The sequence below is a fragment of the Drosophila serrata genome, unplaced genomic scaffold, assembly GCF_035046125.1.
Source record: "Drosophila serrata isolate PLE 108 unplaced genomic scaffold, ASM3504612v1 contig_276, whole genome shotgun sequence".
NCBI lineage: Eukaryota > Metazoa > Arthropoda > Insecta > Diptera > Drosophilidae > Drosophila > Drosophila serrata.
This window is the reverse complement of record NW_028257174.1, coordinates 5,532,301-5,549,634: the sequence shown is the minus strand read 5'-3', so window position 1 is coordinate 5,549,634 and position 17,334 is coordinate 5,532,301. Positions and strand designations below refer to the sequence as shown.

At 47.6% G+C, this 17,334-nt stretch overlaps 4 protein-coding genes across 8 annotated transcripts in view; 2 read left to right on the top strand and 2 right to left on the bottom strand.

Moving 5' to 3' along the window:
* Window positions 1-8,817, top strand: part of boi (brother of ihog) — a 32,782-nt gene extending 23,965 nt beyond the window's left edge. For 3 of the 5 annotated variants that reach the window (XM_020946963.2, XM_086835723.1, XM_086835724.1), the window contains exons 4-9: window positions 860-2,126; window positions 2,200-2,353; window positions 5,470-6,186; window positions 6,243-6,437; window positions 6,505-6,674; window positions 7,637-8,817. In XM_020946963.2, coding sequence (XP_020802622.2) covers window positions 876-2,126; window positions 2,200-2,353; window positions 5,470-6,186; window positions 6,243-6,437; window positions 6,505-6,674; window positions 7,637-8,224 — 3,075 coding nt within the window. In that variant the 5' untranslated portion in view covers window positions 860-875 and the 3' untranslated portion in view covers window positions 8,225-8,817. Of the gene's footprint in view, window positions 1-859; window positions 2,127-2,199; window positions 2,354-5,469; window positions 6,187-6,242; window positions 6,438-6,504; window positions 6,675-6,971; window positions 7,532-7,636 lie in introns of those variants that run through there. The other 2 variants (XM_086835726.1, XM_086835725.1) reach the window with 2 other exon arrangements.
* z (zeste) lies at window positions 2,413-5,307 on the bottom strand. The gene is made up of 3 exons (XM_086835728.1): window positions 4,435-5,307; window positions 3,801-4,363; window positions 2,413-3,733 (listed from the first exon to the last, which is right to left on the bottom strand). Exons 1-3 carry the CDS (start codon window positions 4,848-4,850, stop codon window positions 2,847-2,849), a joined length of 1,866 nt encoding a protein of 621 aa, XP_086691854.1. The 5' UTR covers window positions 4,851-5,307; the 3' UTR covers window positions 2,413-2,846.
* A 1,117-nt stretch (window positions 8,818-9,934) lies between the features above and the next one.
* Window positions 9,935-17,334, bottom strand: part of LOC110179426 (uncharacterized) — a 125,956-nt gene continuing 118,556 nt past the window's right edge. The window contains exon 4 of the transcript XR_015272313.1: window positions 9,935-11,256. The gene's annotated coding sequence lies outside the window, so the exon portion shown is untranslated. The remainder of the gene's footprint in view (window positions 11,257-17,334) is intronic.
* tko (30S ribosomal protein S12 technical knockout) lies at window positions 9,944-12,291 on the top strand. The gene is made up of 2 exons (XM_020946961.2): window positions 9,944-10,192; window positions 11,829-12,291. Exons 1-2 carry the CDS (start codon window positions 10,141-10,143, stop codon window positions 12,197-12,199), a joined length of 423 nt encoding a protein of 140 aa, XP_020802620.1. The 5' UTR covers window positions 9,944-10,140; the 3' UTR covers window positions 12,200-12,291.

The following is a 17,334-nucleotide window of genomic DNA, read 5'->3' as shown; positions in this document are numbered from 1 at the left end:
AGCAACAGCAACAGCGGCAGCTGCACGCGCCTTGGACCAATAATGACTATCAAATGGGAGCCGCGTTGCGATTTATGTGCGTCAGGAGCTGGGCTGGAGAAGGAGGTGCAGAAGGTGTACACCGCTCTCCAAGGGGGCGTGCCTAAGGGGGCAGGACCGAGAGGACCTAACGACTGGGCGGCCGTTTTCTTGGAATTCCGAGCGCGCTTTTGTGTTGTGGCATCGTTTAAATTTCAAATCGAGGCCCCGAAACTGTCGCAGGCCAGACGCTCGCCTGTCCAACTCGTTCTGGATTCTGGAGGTGCCCCATCTCCTGCTCCTGTTGCAGGGCAGGGCAGGGCCGCTCATAATAATGACACGCCATTAACAATCTGGGGCCCCGGACGACGAGTCCTTGGCCCTTTGCTGTAGATGAAGATGAAGATGAAGCTGGAGAGACGATGGCAAAGAAGCTGTGCAGCTGAAGCTCCAGTTTAAATGGCACATTGCTGGCCCCGACTGCTTCCGTTGTCACGCCCCCTTTTTGTGGCAGGGGGAGAAGGAGCAGGAGCAGGAGCAGCAGAAGGAAGAGATGGGGATGGAGCAGCAAGTGCAGGGAAAGGCAGACACCAGGCAGGTTGAGTGGTACAGTTGGGCCCAAGCAAAGCTGCCTGCGATCGCATTCCGAGCATGTCAAATGGTCAGGAATGCCTGGCTAGGCAAGGGTTTAATGAAGCTCAGGATCTCTATGGGTTATAAGAAGCCTCTACATCTCTCTGGGATCTCTCCATAACCAAGATTAATCAAATCCTTAATCATCTTCATTGTTAACTAAAATCATCCTTGAAATAATCACCTCTCCCCATTCTATCTTTTCCAGACTCTGCTCCCAAAACATGGCTCGAATTGGTCCAGTTTCCACACTGATCCTCTGGTGTATTCTGTGCAACAGGAGCATCACCAGCAGCAGCAGCAACAGCATCTCCAGCACCGATAGTGGCTCTGCACCCGCCGACCTGGGCGTCTTCTTTGAACGAGCACCGGAATCGGCGGTGGCACCCAAGGGCGATGAGGTGGTCTTTGAGTGCGAACTAAACCTCAAGCCGGATCGTCTGGAATGGCGTTTCCGGCGCAGTGGCTCCACCGAGCCGTACCGCATCCTCAGCCCCACCGCTGGCTACAATGTGACCAGTGGCAGTGATGATCGTGCCTGGCGACTACGCATCTATGTGAGTGCCCAGACCGCTGGTGACTACCAGTGTGTGGCTACATATGGTCCTGGTATCCTGGTATCAACATCCGCTCGACTGGCACTCGTTTCCATTGCCCTGGAGTCGTCGGGTGGTCATGGGTCCGGTCGGGGCTCCGTCCGTTGGAGTGTGGCGCCCAGGAACTGCATCCTCATCCGATGTGGCAGCGTCATTTCAAATCCGCCCGCCATCTGGAGCTTCTACAAGAACGGCGAGAAGCTGCCGCAGTCGGAACTGCTGCCGGGAGCATCGGGTGCCCTCGTCCTGGACTCGGTGACGGCCAAGGATGCGGGTAACTACAGCTGTGCGGCCACCAATGCCATAACGGGCGAGGAGCTGAGGCTGCCGCAGGCCATCGAGCTGCGAGTGGACTACACGGACCGCACGGCTCCCTTCTTCCTGCAGAGACCGCCCTCGGAGCTCTCCGCTCGTCCCGGCGAGACAGTGGTCCTCGAGTGCCCGGGCGTGGGCTCCCCGCGACCCGAGGCCGTCTGGAGCAGTCCCAATTTGACGCGGATACACCACAATCGGAGCAGGACCCTGCCCTACGGCTTCCAGATCAGCGATGTGCGACCCGAGGATCAGGGCTCGTATGTCTGCCTGCTGGACAATGGCATTGCACCGCCGCAGGGACACATGATCAAGCTGAGTGTCCTGCAGCGACCCATTATCCAGAGCGGACCGGCTGCCACGCTCACGAACGAGACGAGCTCCCTGGAGCTGGAATGCCGGGCCACGGGCAATCCCCAGCCGGAGATCTACTGGCTGCTCAACGGGCGAGATGCCACCGCCGATCCGGAGGCCAGAGTGTATGAGCAGGGCAAGCTGCGCCTGGAGAGAGTCCAGAAACGGCATGCGGGTGTGGTGCAGTGCTTTGCCAGGAATAGCCTGGGAGAGGTAAGTTTCAGGATGCTGCCTGGTGCGTCCTTCCTGAGTAAAGCAATCTCTCTTTTTCTTTTTCCCCAAACAGACCAGCGAGGCCAACATGTTGCGAGTGAATCCCCTGGACATTAGCGGCGAGGAAGAACCCATCTTGGGACCCTTTCCCATACGCCACGAGCCTTCACCGGCCTCGACGCCTTCGGCAGGAACCAAGAACAAAGGCGGCAGGCGTAGACGTCCAGGTGAGTGCTAGTCCTTAGTCATTGATGATTCCGCGAATCACCCAAAAGAAACTCGATGATTTTCTAAGTTTCATTCGTGGATTAGCTGGCCACGCCCACTGTATTATGTGTGTGTGTGTGTTTGTTGTGTGTGTGTGATTGATTGATTGCGATTTACAATTAGTGATGGCTTCGTCAGTAATCCTGACCAGCGGCAGACTAAACGCCCACCGCAGCCCCCCGCCCCTGTGAAAATTTAAAAAGGGAACCTAAGTAAACAAGAAAATGTGAGGGAAAGCGGAAGAGGGGACTCGAGAGGTGGGATGTGGGGAACCAGGAACTGGGACTGAGACAGACTCTGGGAGTTGGGTGTGGGGTGTGTGGAAAGGTAGCAGTTGTGGACCTAAAACTATTAGAACTAAAATCCCCCAGTGGTGAAACGGTCCAAGTAGGCATCCGTCTCCTCCTCATCCTCCTCGTCGTCATCTTCGACATCGCTAATGTCCTCCAGGTCTCATGAGTTGGAGCATTTTCGTAGCTGCTCCTCCTCCTTCTGCAGGATGCGTATCTTCATTTTGAGCTCCTCGACCCGCAATCGATGCACCTCTCGCATATATTTGAGCTCATCCTGCGCCTTGTTCAGCTCAATTCGCTTGGCCTCCGTGGCCAGCTGCTGCTCCTTGCACCGCAGCTCAGCCTCTCGGATCTTGAAGTAGTTCATCCGCTCCTCAAAGTTATCCGCTGCCGCCGAGGAGGTATTTGTCCCATTGACACCTCCCAGACTGGTGTTGTTGCTCACCGAAGAGGTGTTGTTGGCACCGCTCGTTGATGAGTTTAACGCTCCCGAGTTGGCCGCAGCCGAGGCTGTGGCCACGGGCACAGGAACAGCAGTTGGCACTGTAGTCGCCGCCGTTGCCGTCACTGTGGGCAGGGCGCTGAACGTAAAGGTGGGCGTGGCGGCGGTGAGTTGCATCTTAACAGCCGCCGCGGCCGCTGCTGCCTGTTGTTGCGCCTGCTGCTGAGCAGCGGCCGCCTGTTGCTGCTGTTGGACCACAACGGCGGCGGCTGCTTGCTGCTGCTGCTGGTGATGCACCTGGACGGCGGCAGCCAGTTGCTGCTGCTGAGCGGCCGCTAGCTGTTGCTGGGCAAGCTGCTGAGCCTGTGCCTGGGCCTGAGCCTGAGCCTGAGCCTGTGCCTGGGCTTGAGCCTGAGCTTGAGCCTGAGCTTGAGCCTGAGCCTGAGCTTGCGCTTGAGCCTGCTGTTGCTGCTGGGCCTGGTATTGGGCCAGCGTGATCTGTTGTGGTTTGATCTCGCTGATGATCTGCTGGTTGTAGCCGCCGGCGGTGATGGTGGCCATCGTGTGCTGTTGCGCCTGGGAGGGTATCGTGTGGATCTGGGTGGCTGCAATAAGGCGGGGATTCGATAGATTAGCTTTGAGTTGACCCTTAACAGGATGGGCACTGCTTACCGGTTGCCTCGGCGGGATGCTTGATCTGCAGAATGATCTCCTCCCGGGGCCGCGCCGACTTGAAGTGCAGCAGATCGTTGAGGGTAAGCTTCTCGGCACTGATTTGATCCACATTGATTTGGTGATTGTTGAGCATGTTGGCATTGGCCGCCGCCGCAACTGCTGCCGCCGCGGCGCTCACCTGCTGCATCTTTTGCATCTCGACGGCGGCGGCAGCGGATTGCTGCTGCTGGGCCTGGGCTTGAGCCTGAGCCTGGGCTTGCGCCTCCTGCTGCTGCTGCTGCTGCTGATCCATGGGATCGTCATCCATTTCGCTCACATCGTTGGCGTCCATCTCGATCTCGTCGAAGTTGTCCGTCTGTGGATTGTGCTCGGAGGTGTCGGGGCTGATCTGGTACTCCGGCTCCACCTTGACGCCGTCGTGCTGGTGATGCTGCTGCTGTTGTTGCTGCTGCTGCTGGGTCACCGTCGTCGAGACGGACAGGGAAACGGTGCCCATCTTGGCACTGCCAGAGCTGAGATTGGTGGAGCCGCCGTCTCGGTAGGGATACTGCTTGCGGAGTCTGTGCAGAGAGAGCGGGGAGAGATGGTTAGATTGGTTTTTAGGGCCTGGTCTCTGGGACTCAATCCTCACCTGGAGTTGAGCCAGAACTTCTGGATCTGTTTGACATTGCGCAAGGCGCTGACATGCGGGTGGGAATTAAAGTCGGAAACGATCTTGTCCCAGGTTTCCCGGACGGAGTACTTGTTGCGCTGCTTCTTCCGGTGCTTGATGTCGATGACCTCCTCGTGCAGGTGGAACAGGGTGTAGAGCACCTCCTTCTCCTCGGCGGTGAAGCGAGGCGTTAGCGGCAGCTGGCTCTTGTTGCTGTTGCTGCCGCCGTCGCCACCGCCTCCACCGCCATTGCCACCGTTGCTTACCACGACGCTGGCCTGGCCACTGGAGGCTCCAGCTCCCGCGCTGCCACCTTCCGCTGTGGAATTACCGCTGGCGCCGCCGCCCGTTGGGGGGGCGCTGCCCCCGCCACTTCCGTCGCCTTGAGCCGACATTTGAGTTTGTTTTGAGTTCGGCCTCGTTTTCGGACTCGAATTCGGAGTTCGAAATGCGCTATTGCACTCGTTTCACGTATACACACAGGCCACTACACTCGCACACAGACGCACACGCGAGCGCGCCCGTGCGTTGGTGTGCGTCAGTGTGAGTCTTTTTAGTCGCTGGCGCTGCTGCTGCTTCCCTCTCGTTTCCCACCACGGCTATGGCTGCTGCTGGCATACGGCCACCTATTGCACTTGATTCGAAATTGGTTTCTGTATATCAATTGATCCCTCGGACGCGCGACAGCGAATCGCCGCTTAATTGGCTAACACACACACATCATTTCGCGCTGCCGCTCTTGCTTAGCTGTGCTGCTTTGTTCACTCACTCGAATACAAAAAAAAAAAAGATTTTGGCTCAAAATGCGACGAAGCGCTGAGTGTGCCCGATACTGAGTGAGCGCAAAATGGCGGCGAGTTGAGAGTAGTTTATCGAAATATCGATATACTTAAAATGGCAGCGCTGGTCACACTACACTCTCTCTCCCAAAATCTGAAAGTCATTCATTCATTTTAATCTTACTTTAAGTGCAAATTTTAATCAAATCTAAATTGCAACTCAATTATGTTGCAGCCAACATGGTTCCGCCATCCCGGCCGAACGTCACCCGGCTGTCGGACGAGGCGGTGATGCTGCGCTGGAGCGTGCCGCAGAACCTCGGCCTCCCGATCATCTTTTTCAAGGTGCAGTACCGCAACCTCGGCGACGGCAAGTCACGCCGCGAGGGCTGGCAGACGACCAGCGAGAACATCCCGTACGGCAACAGCCACTGGCGGCAGCGGGGACGAGAGCGGAACCGGGATCGCGAACGTGAGAGGGAGCGTGAGCGTGACCAGCACGAATTGGGGAATGGACCGAAGAATTTCACCTCCTCGGTGACGGGACTGGTGCCCGGCATGTACTACCGCTTCCGGCTGGTGGCGGTCTACTCGAACAACGACAACAAGGAGGGCAACGCCTCGCTCAAGTTCCTGCTGCTGGCGGCGGGTAATGCCAAGTCAAATCTCCCCGTTCCCGAGCTGCACGAGGTGGAGCCCGTCTCGGAGTCGGTCGTCCAGCTGCATTGGTCCCTTGCAGCGGCCAGTGACCACAATATCGACGGATACTATGCATACTACAGGCCAGCGGCGTCGGCGGCAGAGTACCTCAAGTCCACCGTGGATGGCGGGGGCAGTAGGAGCTTCCGGATCGATCAGCTCCACCCGGGCACCACCTACGAGTTCAAGCTGCAGTCTTTCAATGCGGACGCCGCCTCCGAGTTCAGTGCCATCAGGCAGGCGCGTACCAAGCGTGAGTATGGCCCGCAGGAGCGTGTAGAATCTATACTAATCCTTTTTCATTTACAGAGTTCCATGATCCAGCGATATCCCAGTCGCCCAGGGCTCCTGTGCCCGCCAATAAAACGGCTACGGGTGGTGGCCACCACCAGAACTCCATCTATCCGGTGATCCTAGGAGCGTCTGGCGGTGCCCTCCTGCTGCTCATAGCCGTCGTTTGGGCCTGCCTGTGCCTCCGGCGGAGGGACAACTCGCAGCCAGAAGGTGGGTCGTGCTTTGGGCACTCAGTGTCTTCGCTATGCTAACCCAGCTGCTTTTTTCCCTTTTGCAGATGAGAACAAGCCGCAATTGGAGCACATCCAAGCGGACTTTGTGACCTCCGCCGTGCTGGGCGTGGGCGGCCATCACAAGAGCGGCGATGTGCGTCGCCTCAACGGAGTGATTCCCCGCATGAACATCACACCCAATCCGCTGGCGGCCCAGGAGGCGGCGTCCGATAAGGTGAGCATCCCGTGTAGACCGGTGCATCCGGCTAGTTTGCTTTCTCACAGCTTCATCCTGTTCGAAACACACGCAAAACTTTCGCTGGTTGGTTGGTCAAAATTATAATCATCCCCCACCCCCCTCGTATGATGCCTCCGCCTCTGTCTCTGCCTCTGTCCCGCTTGCCCCATCCACCCCCTTCTTCTCCTCTCTCGCTCTGTTTCGCTGTCTCTGTCTCTTTCGCTTGCCACTGTGCCTAATCTCCGCCTGGAGTTGGCGATGCGTTGCATCCACTGAGCGTCCACTGTTCCCTAGAACCGCAACGTGATGGAGCTACGCTTCCTGCCCCCGCTGGCGAACGGGAACTGCAATGGGCTGCCCAAGCAGGAACAGGAGCACCAGCAGCAGCAGGAGCAGTCAGCTAAGGAGAAGGATAAGGAGGAGGAGGAGGAGCAACAGCACGAGGAGGTGGAGCACGAGGACGAAGCGGAGCCAGAGGGGTCCGAGCAAGAGGATGACGATGGCCCCGGACCAGCGGCCGCCTCATCCTCCTGCGAAACCCTCGAGGCCTGCGACGAGGGTCTCAAGCTGTCCCTCCATCAGAGCCACAAGCTGCAGCCGGAACCGGTCGTCCAGCTGGAGGCGCCCAGCAAGCCACTGCCACCGCTGCCGCTACCCAAGAAACCAGCTCCCAGTGCTGGACAAGTAAGCCAGCAGCAGTGCGGTGTCCCCGGATAATAGCACCGAGAGCAGCAGGACTACCAAAACCATTCCAGACTAGAGCCGCCAATTGGTGCTATTACTGGGGACACCTGCTGTAATCCGTAATCCCGGAAAGGGAAAGCCAACCCCCCAGCCGAGTTTGTTTTGTCCACACCCCCACCAGCCATTCATTCATGCAGATTCACCCAAGCAGACGCCCTCGCACCTGACCAGCTCACCCCTACTCACACTCTTTTTACCTTTTCTGCCCTCCACAGAGCCACGTCCCGCATCAGAATGGCCTGCACCATGCCCAGCCCTACCATCCGCCGGGCACGCCCACGCTGCTGCACAAGCGTCTGGACTACCATCACCAGCAGCACCACCACCAGCAGCCACCGCCAGTGCCGCCGCACTCTGCTTACTACCAGCAGGCGGCTCCGCCCGCCCATGTCCATGGCCACCAGCCCTCGCCTATGCTGGAACGCAGTGTGAGGAGCCTCCAGCAGCAGCACTCCGGCTACCATTTGGAGGAGGCGGTGGGCACGCCCACGCCCTCGCGGATACCGTCTCTGCGAAGGCAGCGTCGCACCTCGGGCAGCCAGCACAATAGCCACAGCAATCTCAATCTAAACCACCACAACAACAACAACAACAACCTGCCGCCACACCACCAGCACCTGCACCTGCACCACCAGCAGCTCCAGCAGCAGCAGCATCCCGGCCACGTGGGCATACCCATCGTGCCGGGCAGTCCGCGTGTCCAGCGCTCGCCGATGCCCAGTCGGGCAATGATCAAGCGGACGCGCCTGGGCAGCCACACGGACAACATCTCTTCGGGCAGCCTCAACAGCATCGAGGTGTGAGGAGCTGGAGCTCCACCTAGGATTAAGATGACGTGTATTATTAGGAATATTTGTAGGACAGGCGCCGGAAAGCCACTCCAGCTAAAAAGGTTTAGGAATTTATTTTGTAAACAACTGAAAGTAGTTTTTAAGTAAAAAGCACAGCCAAAAATTGTCAATTGAGTTGGAGTGAGCCAGGAAGAAATTAAGGATTGATTCATCCGGTAGCAGAGCTGAGTCCCGGCCTGATAGTCAGTAGCCTTATTGTTTGGCATCCTTTTTCCTTTTTTTTTTATCTCTGTAATGTAGCGTAAGTAGTTTTTAGTTATTTATTGCAGCAAGTGACTCGAATTAGCCAAGTTAAGTTCGTAGTTTAAGCAGACACTCACTCCTAGAAGGCCTAGAAAGCGTAGAAACCTAAACTAAGCTAGCTCCTAAGGCAAACCGACTATCTAAACATTAACTCGCTGCGTATTTGTAACTAACATCACGCCCCACACTGTATTCACTTCGCTCGCGTGGAACACGGACTCTGAAGTTCCGGAAGCGCATCCTAAACTAGGCTTAGGTCTTTAAAAGCGAAATTTTCAAATAAAAATGAAAAGAAAACATAATTTGCATTTTTTGTTCTCAAATGGAAAAACAACAAACACAAGGGCAGCAACAACAGCTATAATAACGTTTGAACAACAAAAATGAGTTTTTGTTGTTGTAAAAATGTGTTTTTGTTGTTGTTGTAAAAATGTGTTTTTGTTGTTGTTGTAAAATTGTGTTTTTGTTGTTGTAAAATTGTGTTTTTGTTGTTGTTGTAAAATTGTGTTTTTGTTGTTGTTGTAAAATTGTGTTTTTGTTGTTGTTGTAATATTGTGTTTTTGTTGTTGTTGTAAAATTGTGTTTTTGTTGTTGTTGTAGTGAACGTTTGTTGTTGTTGTTGCTGTGGCAAAAAACCAGACCTCGATCGCCTCATTTCGTTAATTTTTGGACCTGAAGTACCAGGCGAACAGAAATCAGCAGAAGGTGGATTTCATTTTGTGCAGTGACGTCATAGTTCAGCCCAAACGAAATTCGTTAATTTTTGGACCTGAAGTACCAGGCGAACAGAAATCAGCAGAAGGTGGATTTAATTTTGTGCAGTGACGTCATAGTTCAGCCCAAAAGTATGCTGCATCGCAGCCTAGAAGTATGCTATAGCAAAAATATAAACTTTTTGCCAGTGTCACCACACTGTAAATTTTTGGCCAGTGTGTCCATATTTCAAACTTGCGGTTATCGATTAATTTATCGTTGGCGGTCAATTTAAATTTAAATTTGAATTTTGCACTTTTGGCCAGTGTGACCATATTGTGAACTTTCGGATGCATGATTTATCGATTAGTTTATCGGTGGCGGTTAATTTAAATTTAAATTTAAATTCGAATTTGGCGGTTTAGCTAAATTGCACTACTGAGAAAATAAAGCATCGCCATTGGATTTAAGCTATAAATCTAGATATTTTGCACTATTGGGAGAAAAAGGCATCGCTCTAGTATTAGAGATGTCAATCTACCTGTAGTGCACTCTTGGAAGAATAATTTAAAATATACTGCACTGCAAAGGAATACAATAGACAATAAATTTCAAAATACAACTTTCTTTGTTTCGTAGGGTCATTTTTACCATTTTGACCACGATCTAGCAAAGTTTTCAACCAACCAACTTTCTGGTATAATCCTAAACGCGTTTTCATAAATCTTTGGTATTTTGCAAACTGGTCATACTGCCATCAAAAACCTCATTTTTGCCGAAGTTTGTTATTATTGTCATTATTCCGAAGCTTTTTAACACAAAACGCCCAAAATACTAATTTTGATCAGCTTGCAATAACTCAACGATCTGTTGGGCAACTAGAGGAGACATTGCATTTGGCCAGAACCTGGGATAAACGGCACAGCAACATCATGAACTTCTTGCGGCAAACTTTCGGCATTACGAAACAATTGACGACGCTGGGTGAGTTTTAATTGCGGTATTTACGGATATTGACGATTGTTTTGGTTTCTAGTCCCCCGAACTTCATGACTTTGCGGATTTTTTCAACCCTTTTCACACCGCTGCTGCGATCGGCGCAGCGTTTTCGTTTCCCCATCCCCCCGCTCAGACCCAGCGTTCTGCCAGTCAATTTCCATTATTGCCGCTGCCGATGATGGTTTTCCTAGTGCGCGTGGCCGGCTCACTTTCTGCCAGCGCCTGCGAATATTTTCATTTCGACTTTCACACATGCACATTCAGCCGGCTCCTCCTGCTTTTAATTGGAAAACGTAGAAAAAGCAATTGAAAACAAAAAAGGGAACCTGTCACTCCGAAAAGGGGCTAAAAGCGCTGACCAACAATGGGCGCACACAGAAGATCGCACAAACAACCGCAAAAAAGGTCGCAGGTGTGGTTATCCATTCCCATTGTTCGAGCTCCTTTTTTGCATATTTATAATCCTGCATTACCTGCTTCGGTGTGTGCGTGTGTGCATGTGTGTGGCATTTGCAATTAAAATTTATGTTTGCATTTGGAAACTGGACGCAGCATGGCATCAGGATGCGGGGAAAAGGCTTGACGGGACCGAATACCGCTTTCTATACGGTGGGATCGATCGCCGCCGCCTGCGCGTCATTTGGCCGCAATTATTTGTGGATTCCGCTGGAAAATGGAAAAGCAGAATAGCCGAATCTGTGCGAGAGCAAGCAGCAATTGCCGATTTTCACAGGGATTAGCCACAACAAAGGATGCAGCCAGCCAACGGGCATTGTCAATCACTGACCAACTGTCCCTCCACGGCTGCATTGACCCTTTTGTCCACTTTTTGTCCCCGCTCGAGGTACAGTTGTGTGCCCCGGGGATGGATCATCGGAGATCGCTTGATTGGCAGCTCTTGATATATAGAAACAAATGCATTTAGCAAGGCAAGGGGTTTGTTTTCGCTGATCACAGCTTGTTCCTTGTTCCAGTTCTCAAACCAAATACTCAGGCGTTCTGCCAATGTACTTTCCATGCTCCAATTGAGTTTTCGCAGTTAAAAATAACTAGAAAGTAAAAAAATATTATGTTATTAGTTAGGTATTTATTGGAATTGAAGGATCATAAGGTCATAAGATACAGATTGTTAAAGTTATTCAAAATGCGCTTCTTTTCTTGAATTTTCCGGAAAGTAAATGTATCATAACATGCTCAGTTCTTAACCGATTTGGGTTGGGTTTTGATTTACTATACTGCATTTAATGAGTAAATTAATTTTGCATATAAAGTTTAAGAAATGTGAAAAATGGGGCTTTCTTCAATTTTTTGATATTTTCATGATGTTACCCCTTACAGAAATTTTGAAAAAAAATTGCAAAATGTGATATCTTGAATATTTTTAGCCCATTTTATAGACCTGAAAAATAGTGATAAGAAAATGTATACCATATTAGTATACTATTTATTTTGAGCATTTTATGGGCTCCTGAATACATAAGAGATGCCAAAATTCATATGAAAAATAAGGATTTATATAATATATGGAAATTTATGTTGTTCAGAAAACTTTTAAATATAAATAATAGCTACTACAAATGAATTCCTCAATAATTCCTTACAAAATTCTTTCTCCTTGCAGCCATCCAGAGCAGCTATGAGACCGCCGTGCGTGGCATGGCCTCCCTGCAGCAGATGCATCGCTCTGGGCCCCACATCAAGACGCGTCCACCGCGTCAGCCACTGGATGGCAAGCCCTTTGCCAAGGGTGTCGTCCTCAAGACGTTGATCAAGAAGCCAAAGAAACCCAATTCGGCGAATCGAAAGTGCGTACTGGTACGCCTCTCCACCGGCAAGGAGATGGTGGCCTACATACCCGGCATTGGACACAATCTGCAGGAGCACAACATTGTGCTATGCCGTGTGGGACGCCTGCAGGATGTGCCCGGCGTTAAGCTGAAGGCAGTGCGTGGAGTCTATGACTTGGCGCATGTCATCAAGAAGACGCAGTAGTAAGCAACACTGTTCTCCTGCTCCTGCTCCTGCTCCTGCTCCCAAGTCACATTGTACCATAGACCATATAGTAAATGCGTAACCATTGTTAATATTGTTTGTTTTTTATGGAAAATTATGCAGCTCAGACCGGCTTAAGGCGGTGTAAGCAGCGACAAGTGAACAGGGAATGAGAGGAAGAGATCTACGCTTTCATCCTTGGGATACGATCCCTTCTCGTAATCTTAAGTCAACAAGGGCCAATGTCACGTCACTTCTACCTAAAGGGACTGAAAAGGTTTTAACGGCATTTTTACACTTTAGCTGCTAAATCCTTTTGCCGGAATCTTCTTGCTTTTTAACGGAATTGCCAAATTTTCTGCCACATAATCGTTAGCTGAAATGGGCGTCGCCCCGTCAGCGCCCACACTTGGCACTCTCTCTCTTCGCATAATTGAGAAATTCAATAGAAAATCCAAGTAGTTATCCCTTTTTCAACATTTAGTTTCTAGAAGCAACTCCTGCAGAGAGAACTGCCGAAAATTAGCCAAGAGAATTGAGTCTTTGAAGGAAATTGTCTAAGCAGAAAGACTGTGTAATATTGAGACCTCTTCTTTGAATAGGAAACTATATATTTAATAGATTTAAATACTTTCTAGTTCATATTTCGTTTGTAAATCATTATACTTTGTGAATAGTTAAAGTATATCATCAATGCTGTAAGATATTTTTGTTTAACATTCAGTTTAAATAGCTAAAAAGCTTTTTAATTTAATATCGAAATGATTTCTATGGGAAATACCAATTAATTCTTCCTAAATCAAACCCCTAAGCTTAAACAGACTGTTTGCCTTTTGTTCTTGCCTTAAAATTCAGCAATTACTAGGCGTATTTGTGCGGAAGTCGGTTCAAATCAAAGTGTTGACTCTGGACTGACCATCCCAGAACTCTGCATTAACCCATCCGGACAGTCACAGTCGCAGGATCAGCAGGCGAGGAAGCCCGAAACAGTTAAGCAAATACCAGCTAAAGGATGCGTTTTATGTAAGCCGACGGGGACAAGTCATAGCTGTCGCCATGAAGAAGGCAACCGACTATGCCATGGATGGATGACATTTCTGAGCGGTGACCACAGTTCAGAGTTCGCTTCCTTTCTGGCCAGACATTGTGTCAACAGAAGAGCCCGGAGTTACCGTTAGCCACAGGTCCTGCTGCCTTGATTGAGCCATTATGACAGCAGCGTAGGAGTGGGGGAAGGGCAGGACCTTTGTCTTGGCTTGTATGTTTCGTGTGTTTTTTTTTTCTGCTGAGTCAAGTTGTCCAACATTCTTTGGGCCTCGCCCTTTGTCTCCTGAGCGTGCATAATTTTTATCAATAAAAACTGCATTGTCCGGAGAGCAGAAGAAAAAAAAAACACACATACGATAATCGTCCTGTCTTGGCCAACTTCCGTTGAATCGCCAAAGGATATTAGCCGCCGCCGATCCTTTAGGCTTTCTTTTTTTTTGTTTTCTGCATTAACTGTAAAATTTGGCAAATGAAAAATGAATCCTTTAAGATGGCCAACTGGACAATCATCGAAGTGTTCACACGTTTGTGGCTTGGCCAAAAATGAGTTGCCAAAACATCTGGGAAAAATGCAGCAGTAAAAAGACACAAGTTTTTCGCCTTTTTTGATGTCAAACGAATTGTCCGTTTCAAATCTGCATTTCTTTGGGTTAATTATTGTGGACAATTGAGTTGTATTTCAGAAAGGGAAGGAGAGAAGGATTTATTTGAAATGGCAGAGAAACAGAGACTGAGTTCTCCAAGATAGAAGCTTCATAATTTGAATTTTGAATAGGCTTTAGGGGTAAACTTCTGGTTTTCACTTTAAAATGGTTACTAATAAGATTTAGGCTTGTTTCTGAAACAGCCATAGATCCCAGGTAGCTTAAGCTGTCTTGTTTCTTAAACTGAAATATTTAACTAAAATATAGAATATTTCAAAAAGAAAAAAATCGCTTATCTTTAAAATAATAGCAGAGACTTCACTATATAAGAACTCTTTCAGTAATCCAGGTTATTTTTGTGTTTAGCTAAAGGCTATTTACTTTTTAAGGACCCTTTTAAGAGTCCTAAAAATAATTAAAATAATTAATTCAGACATCCAGGATCTCTAAGAAACATTGTTTATAATTTCACATATTATGTTTAAATTTCATAAATTTTCCATTAATAAATATACTCAAGTATACTTTATTTTTAGAAATTCGCAGTGAAAAAGCCATTTCCGACCCTATAAATCATATATATTATTGATCAGCATTTAAAGCCGAATCGATCTAACTATATTTGAAGAAAATTTAATTTTTATACATTTTTTGAACATTTTATAACATCGTTAAAATTATCAAAATTTGAGAAAAATGTTGAATTTTTTAAATACTAAATTGAGTATGTAGATTTATTAACATAATAAAAACTAACATAGGAACGATTTCTGAATTGAAATTAATGCATTTTTGGCTTAGTTATGAGATTTTTAAACTTAGACTGTCCCAAAAAATATTAAAAAATATAAATTATAATAAAAATTTAAATTTCAAGAATCTTGCTGAGGAATATATAAACTTATTCAGTGAAGAAGCCATTTCCGACCCAATAAATTATATATATTATTGATCACCACGAAAAACCGAATCGATCTTGCTATTTTTGTAGGAAAATGAATTTTTATGAATTTCTTTGAAATTTTATAAGGGTTACATCGTTAAAATGATCAAAAATACGAAAAACTTTCAAATTTCTACATTTTTAAACTGAGTATGCAAATTTATTAACCGAATAAAAACTAGCATAAGACTGTTTTTGAAATTAATGCCATTTTGGCTGAGTTATGAATTTTGAAAAACGTTGATTACTCAAAGAAATTGTCATATAAATATATTAATAAATAATGATTCAAAGAATGGGAATATTTTAAACTTAGCTATCGATCGATTTGCGATTCTATCCTATATACAAACTTTGGCTTCCCGAAGTTAGTTTCCTTTCTTGTTTTCTTACCAAAATTATATAAATTTCTAGAGATTAAAATTAATACTTTTTAAGGCTTAGTTATAATCGCTTAAGGATCGGCTTCCTATTTCAATTGTAAAGTTCAAGGACACACATGTACCAAAGTTGGCTTCCTTTCTGGCTTGGGTTTATATTATAAATCAATAATACAAATATTAAACCCGAAAAGACGTTCAACTTTGGCACAGACTGTACTATACTTTCCAATACCTCTGTGTACACTTTTTGTGGCATTCACAATTGGATTTCACATCCCCACCATCATTGAATCAATCTATATCTTATATATCTGAATTTCTGGTCAATTTTGTGACCACAAGAGCTTTAATTGTTCCTGTTTGTGGCAGACGCAAAGGGCATCCTTTCCCTCCCCCTGAAGGACCAAACCAAGTCCAATCGATGCTGTCAGTTTGCACTCCTTGTGGAAGGAGGAAAAGTTGCAGAAGGACATCGAAGGCTTGAAGCTGGAGGCTTGAACCTGGAAGCAATCATAAAGGGGTAGCTATGGGGGAAGTCAATGCTTGACCAGAGAAATTGCCAAACGTTTTATTTAATCATGGACACGTGTTCCATTTGGGGTGGATTCTGCAATGGGGTTGACTTCAGAGTCCCGGAGTCCTTTCCACCCTTGTGCAACCCTTGCGTGATGGGAATCTCGTAATGCTCAAGCAAAATGGCGACGAATCGATGCCAAATCCCATCATCGATTCCCAATAAAAATGGTGTGGTTTGTCCACAGGGAATGCAGATCAGTCGAAAGATTGCAAATCACATTCTTCTCCTTGGCCTAATTGGCATCTTGTTTGCTTTGTGTGCCTTTCTTGGCCAACAATCGAGATGTCAAGTGTTTGGGCCAAATAATGATGCATAACCCTGTGACGGAGATGTTGCAATCAAGATTATGGATTATCCTTTCGGGAACATAATAATTTCCCTGTAATCGATCGAGACTTGAAGACAATTCCATCTCGGAGCTGACAAAAAAAGATGCTGGAAGAAGGAGTGAAGAACGACGGGCGGGCCTAACCGCACAAAAAGGATCTGTGTCCTCTCTCTCTTTATACATCCTTCTCTCTCAGTGTGAGTGTTTTGTCCTGGGCCACGTGCAGAGCACACTCCAATCACAAATCACGAGAGAGGTGAGTGAAAAAAGGGCACACGATCATCACCGCCGCCAGGTGAGAAGGCAAAAATGTCAATCAGGATTCGCATACATATTATCCTCGCGTGATCGGCGACTTTTATTTCTATATGTATATAGGATTTCATCCCCCCAAAAGTGATCGGGAATCGGGCAAAACTCTTTTTGATTCGCCGGGATCGAAGCAATCAGACCTCTGCGATCTGTGTTGACATATTTTGCCCAAAAAGGGGAAAAGGTGTTTGCTCACGGCCTTAATCCTGTCGATCCTTTTGGGGCGTCACGATCAACGCTTCGATTGCCAATCCTTTCCAGCGACTGCCAATCGTGCGATCAGCACGTGGCGATGTTCCTGGCTTTATCAATCGAAGAGGGATGGAAATCATATTTTAAAAATGATTTCTCTTACTAATTTTGAAAGAATAAGTACCGCTTTTAATTATATTCTTAATAAGGAATCATTTTAAACGGAAAAGAACATATTTGGAGAGGTTTTATGCCAACTCAATTGGTCTCTAAGATATTGTAGAGTCTTGTCTGAATTTTTTCATCTTATAAAATCCTAAAATCTTTAGCAACTTAACTAAAATATAGAATTTTTCAAAAATATTTCTGTAAAATAATTTCAGAGACTTCACTACATAGAAATTTGTTCCATAAACCAACTTGTTTTTGTGGTTGCTAAAGGCTATTTACGTTTTTAAAGACCCTTTTAGGAAATCTTTTTTAGAGCCTTGAAAATAAATAAAATATTTAATTCAGGAATTCAGGATCTATAAGAAACATTATTCTTGATATGCAAAAATAAATTGTTTAATTGCATTAATTTTTAGTTGATATACACTCCAAAGTAAACATTATTTTTACAAATTCGCAGTGAAGGAATCCTTTTCGACCCTATAAATCATATATATTATTGATCAGCATCAAAAACCGAATCGATTTAGATATATTT

Excerpts from the sequence above, each read along its gene's own strand:
- z (XM_086835728.1), bottom strand. The coding sequence starts at position 4,850 with ATGTCGGCTCAAGGCGACGGAAGTGGCGGGGGCAGCGCCCCCCCAACG. Across the intron at positions 4,364-4,434 it reads AAGTTCTGGCTCAACTCCAG|ACTCCGCAAGCAGTATCCCT; the intron begins GTGAGGATTGAG and ends CTCTCTGCACAG. Across the intron at positions 3,734-3,800 it reads GCATCCCGCCGAGGCAACCG|CCACCCAGATCCACACGATA; the intron begins GTAAGCAGTGCC and ends GCCTTATTGCAG.
- tko (XM_020946961.2), top strand. The coding sequence starts at position 10,141 with ATGAACTTCTTGCGGCAAACTTTCGGCATTACGAAACAATTGACGACG. Across the intron at positions 10,193-11,828 it reads GAAACAATTGACGACGCTGG|CCATCCAGAGCAGCTATGAG; the intron begins GTGAGTTTTAAT and ends TTCTCCTTGCAG.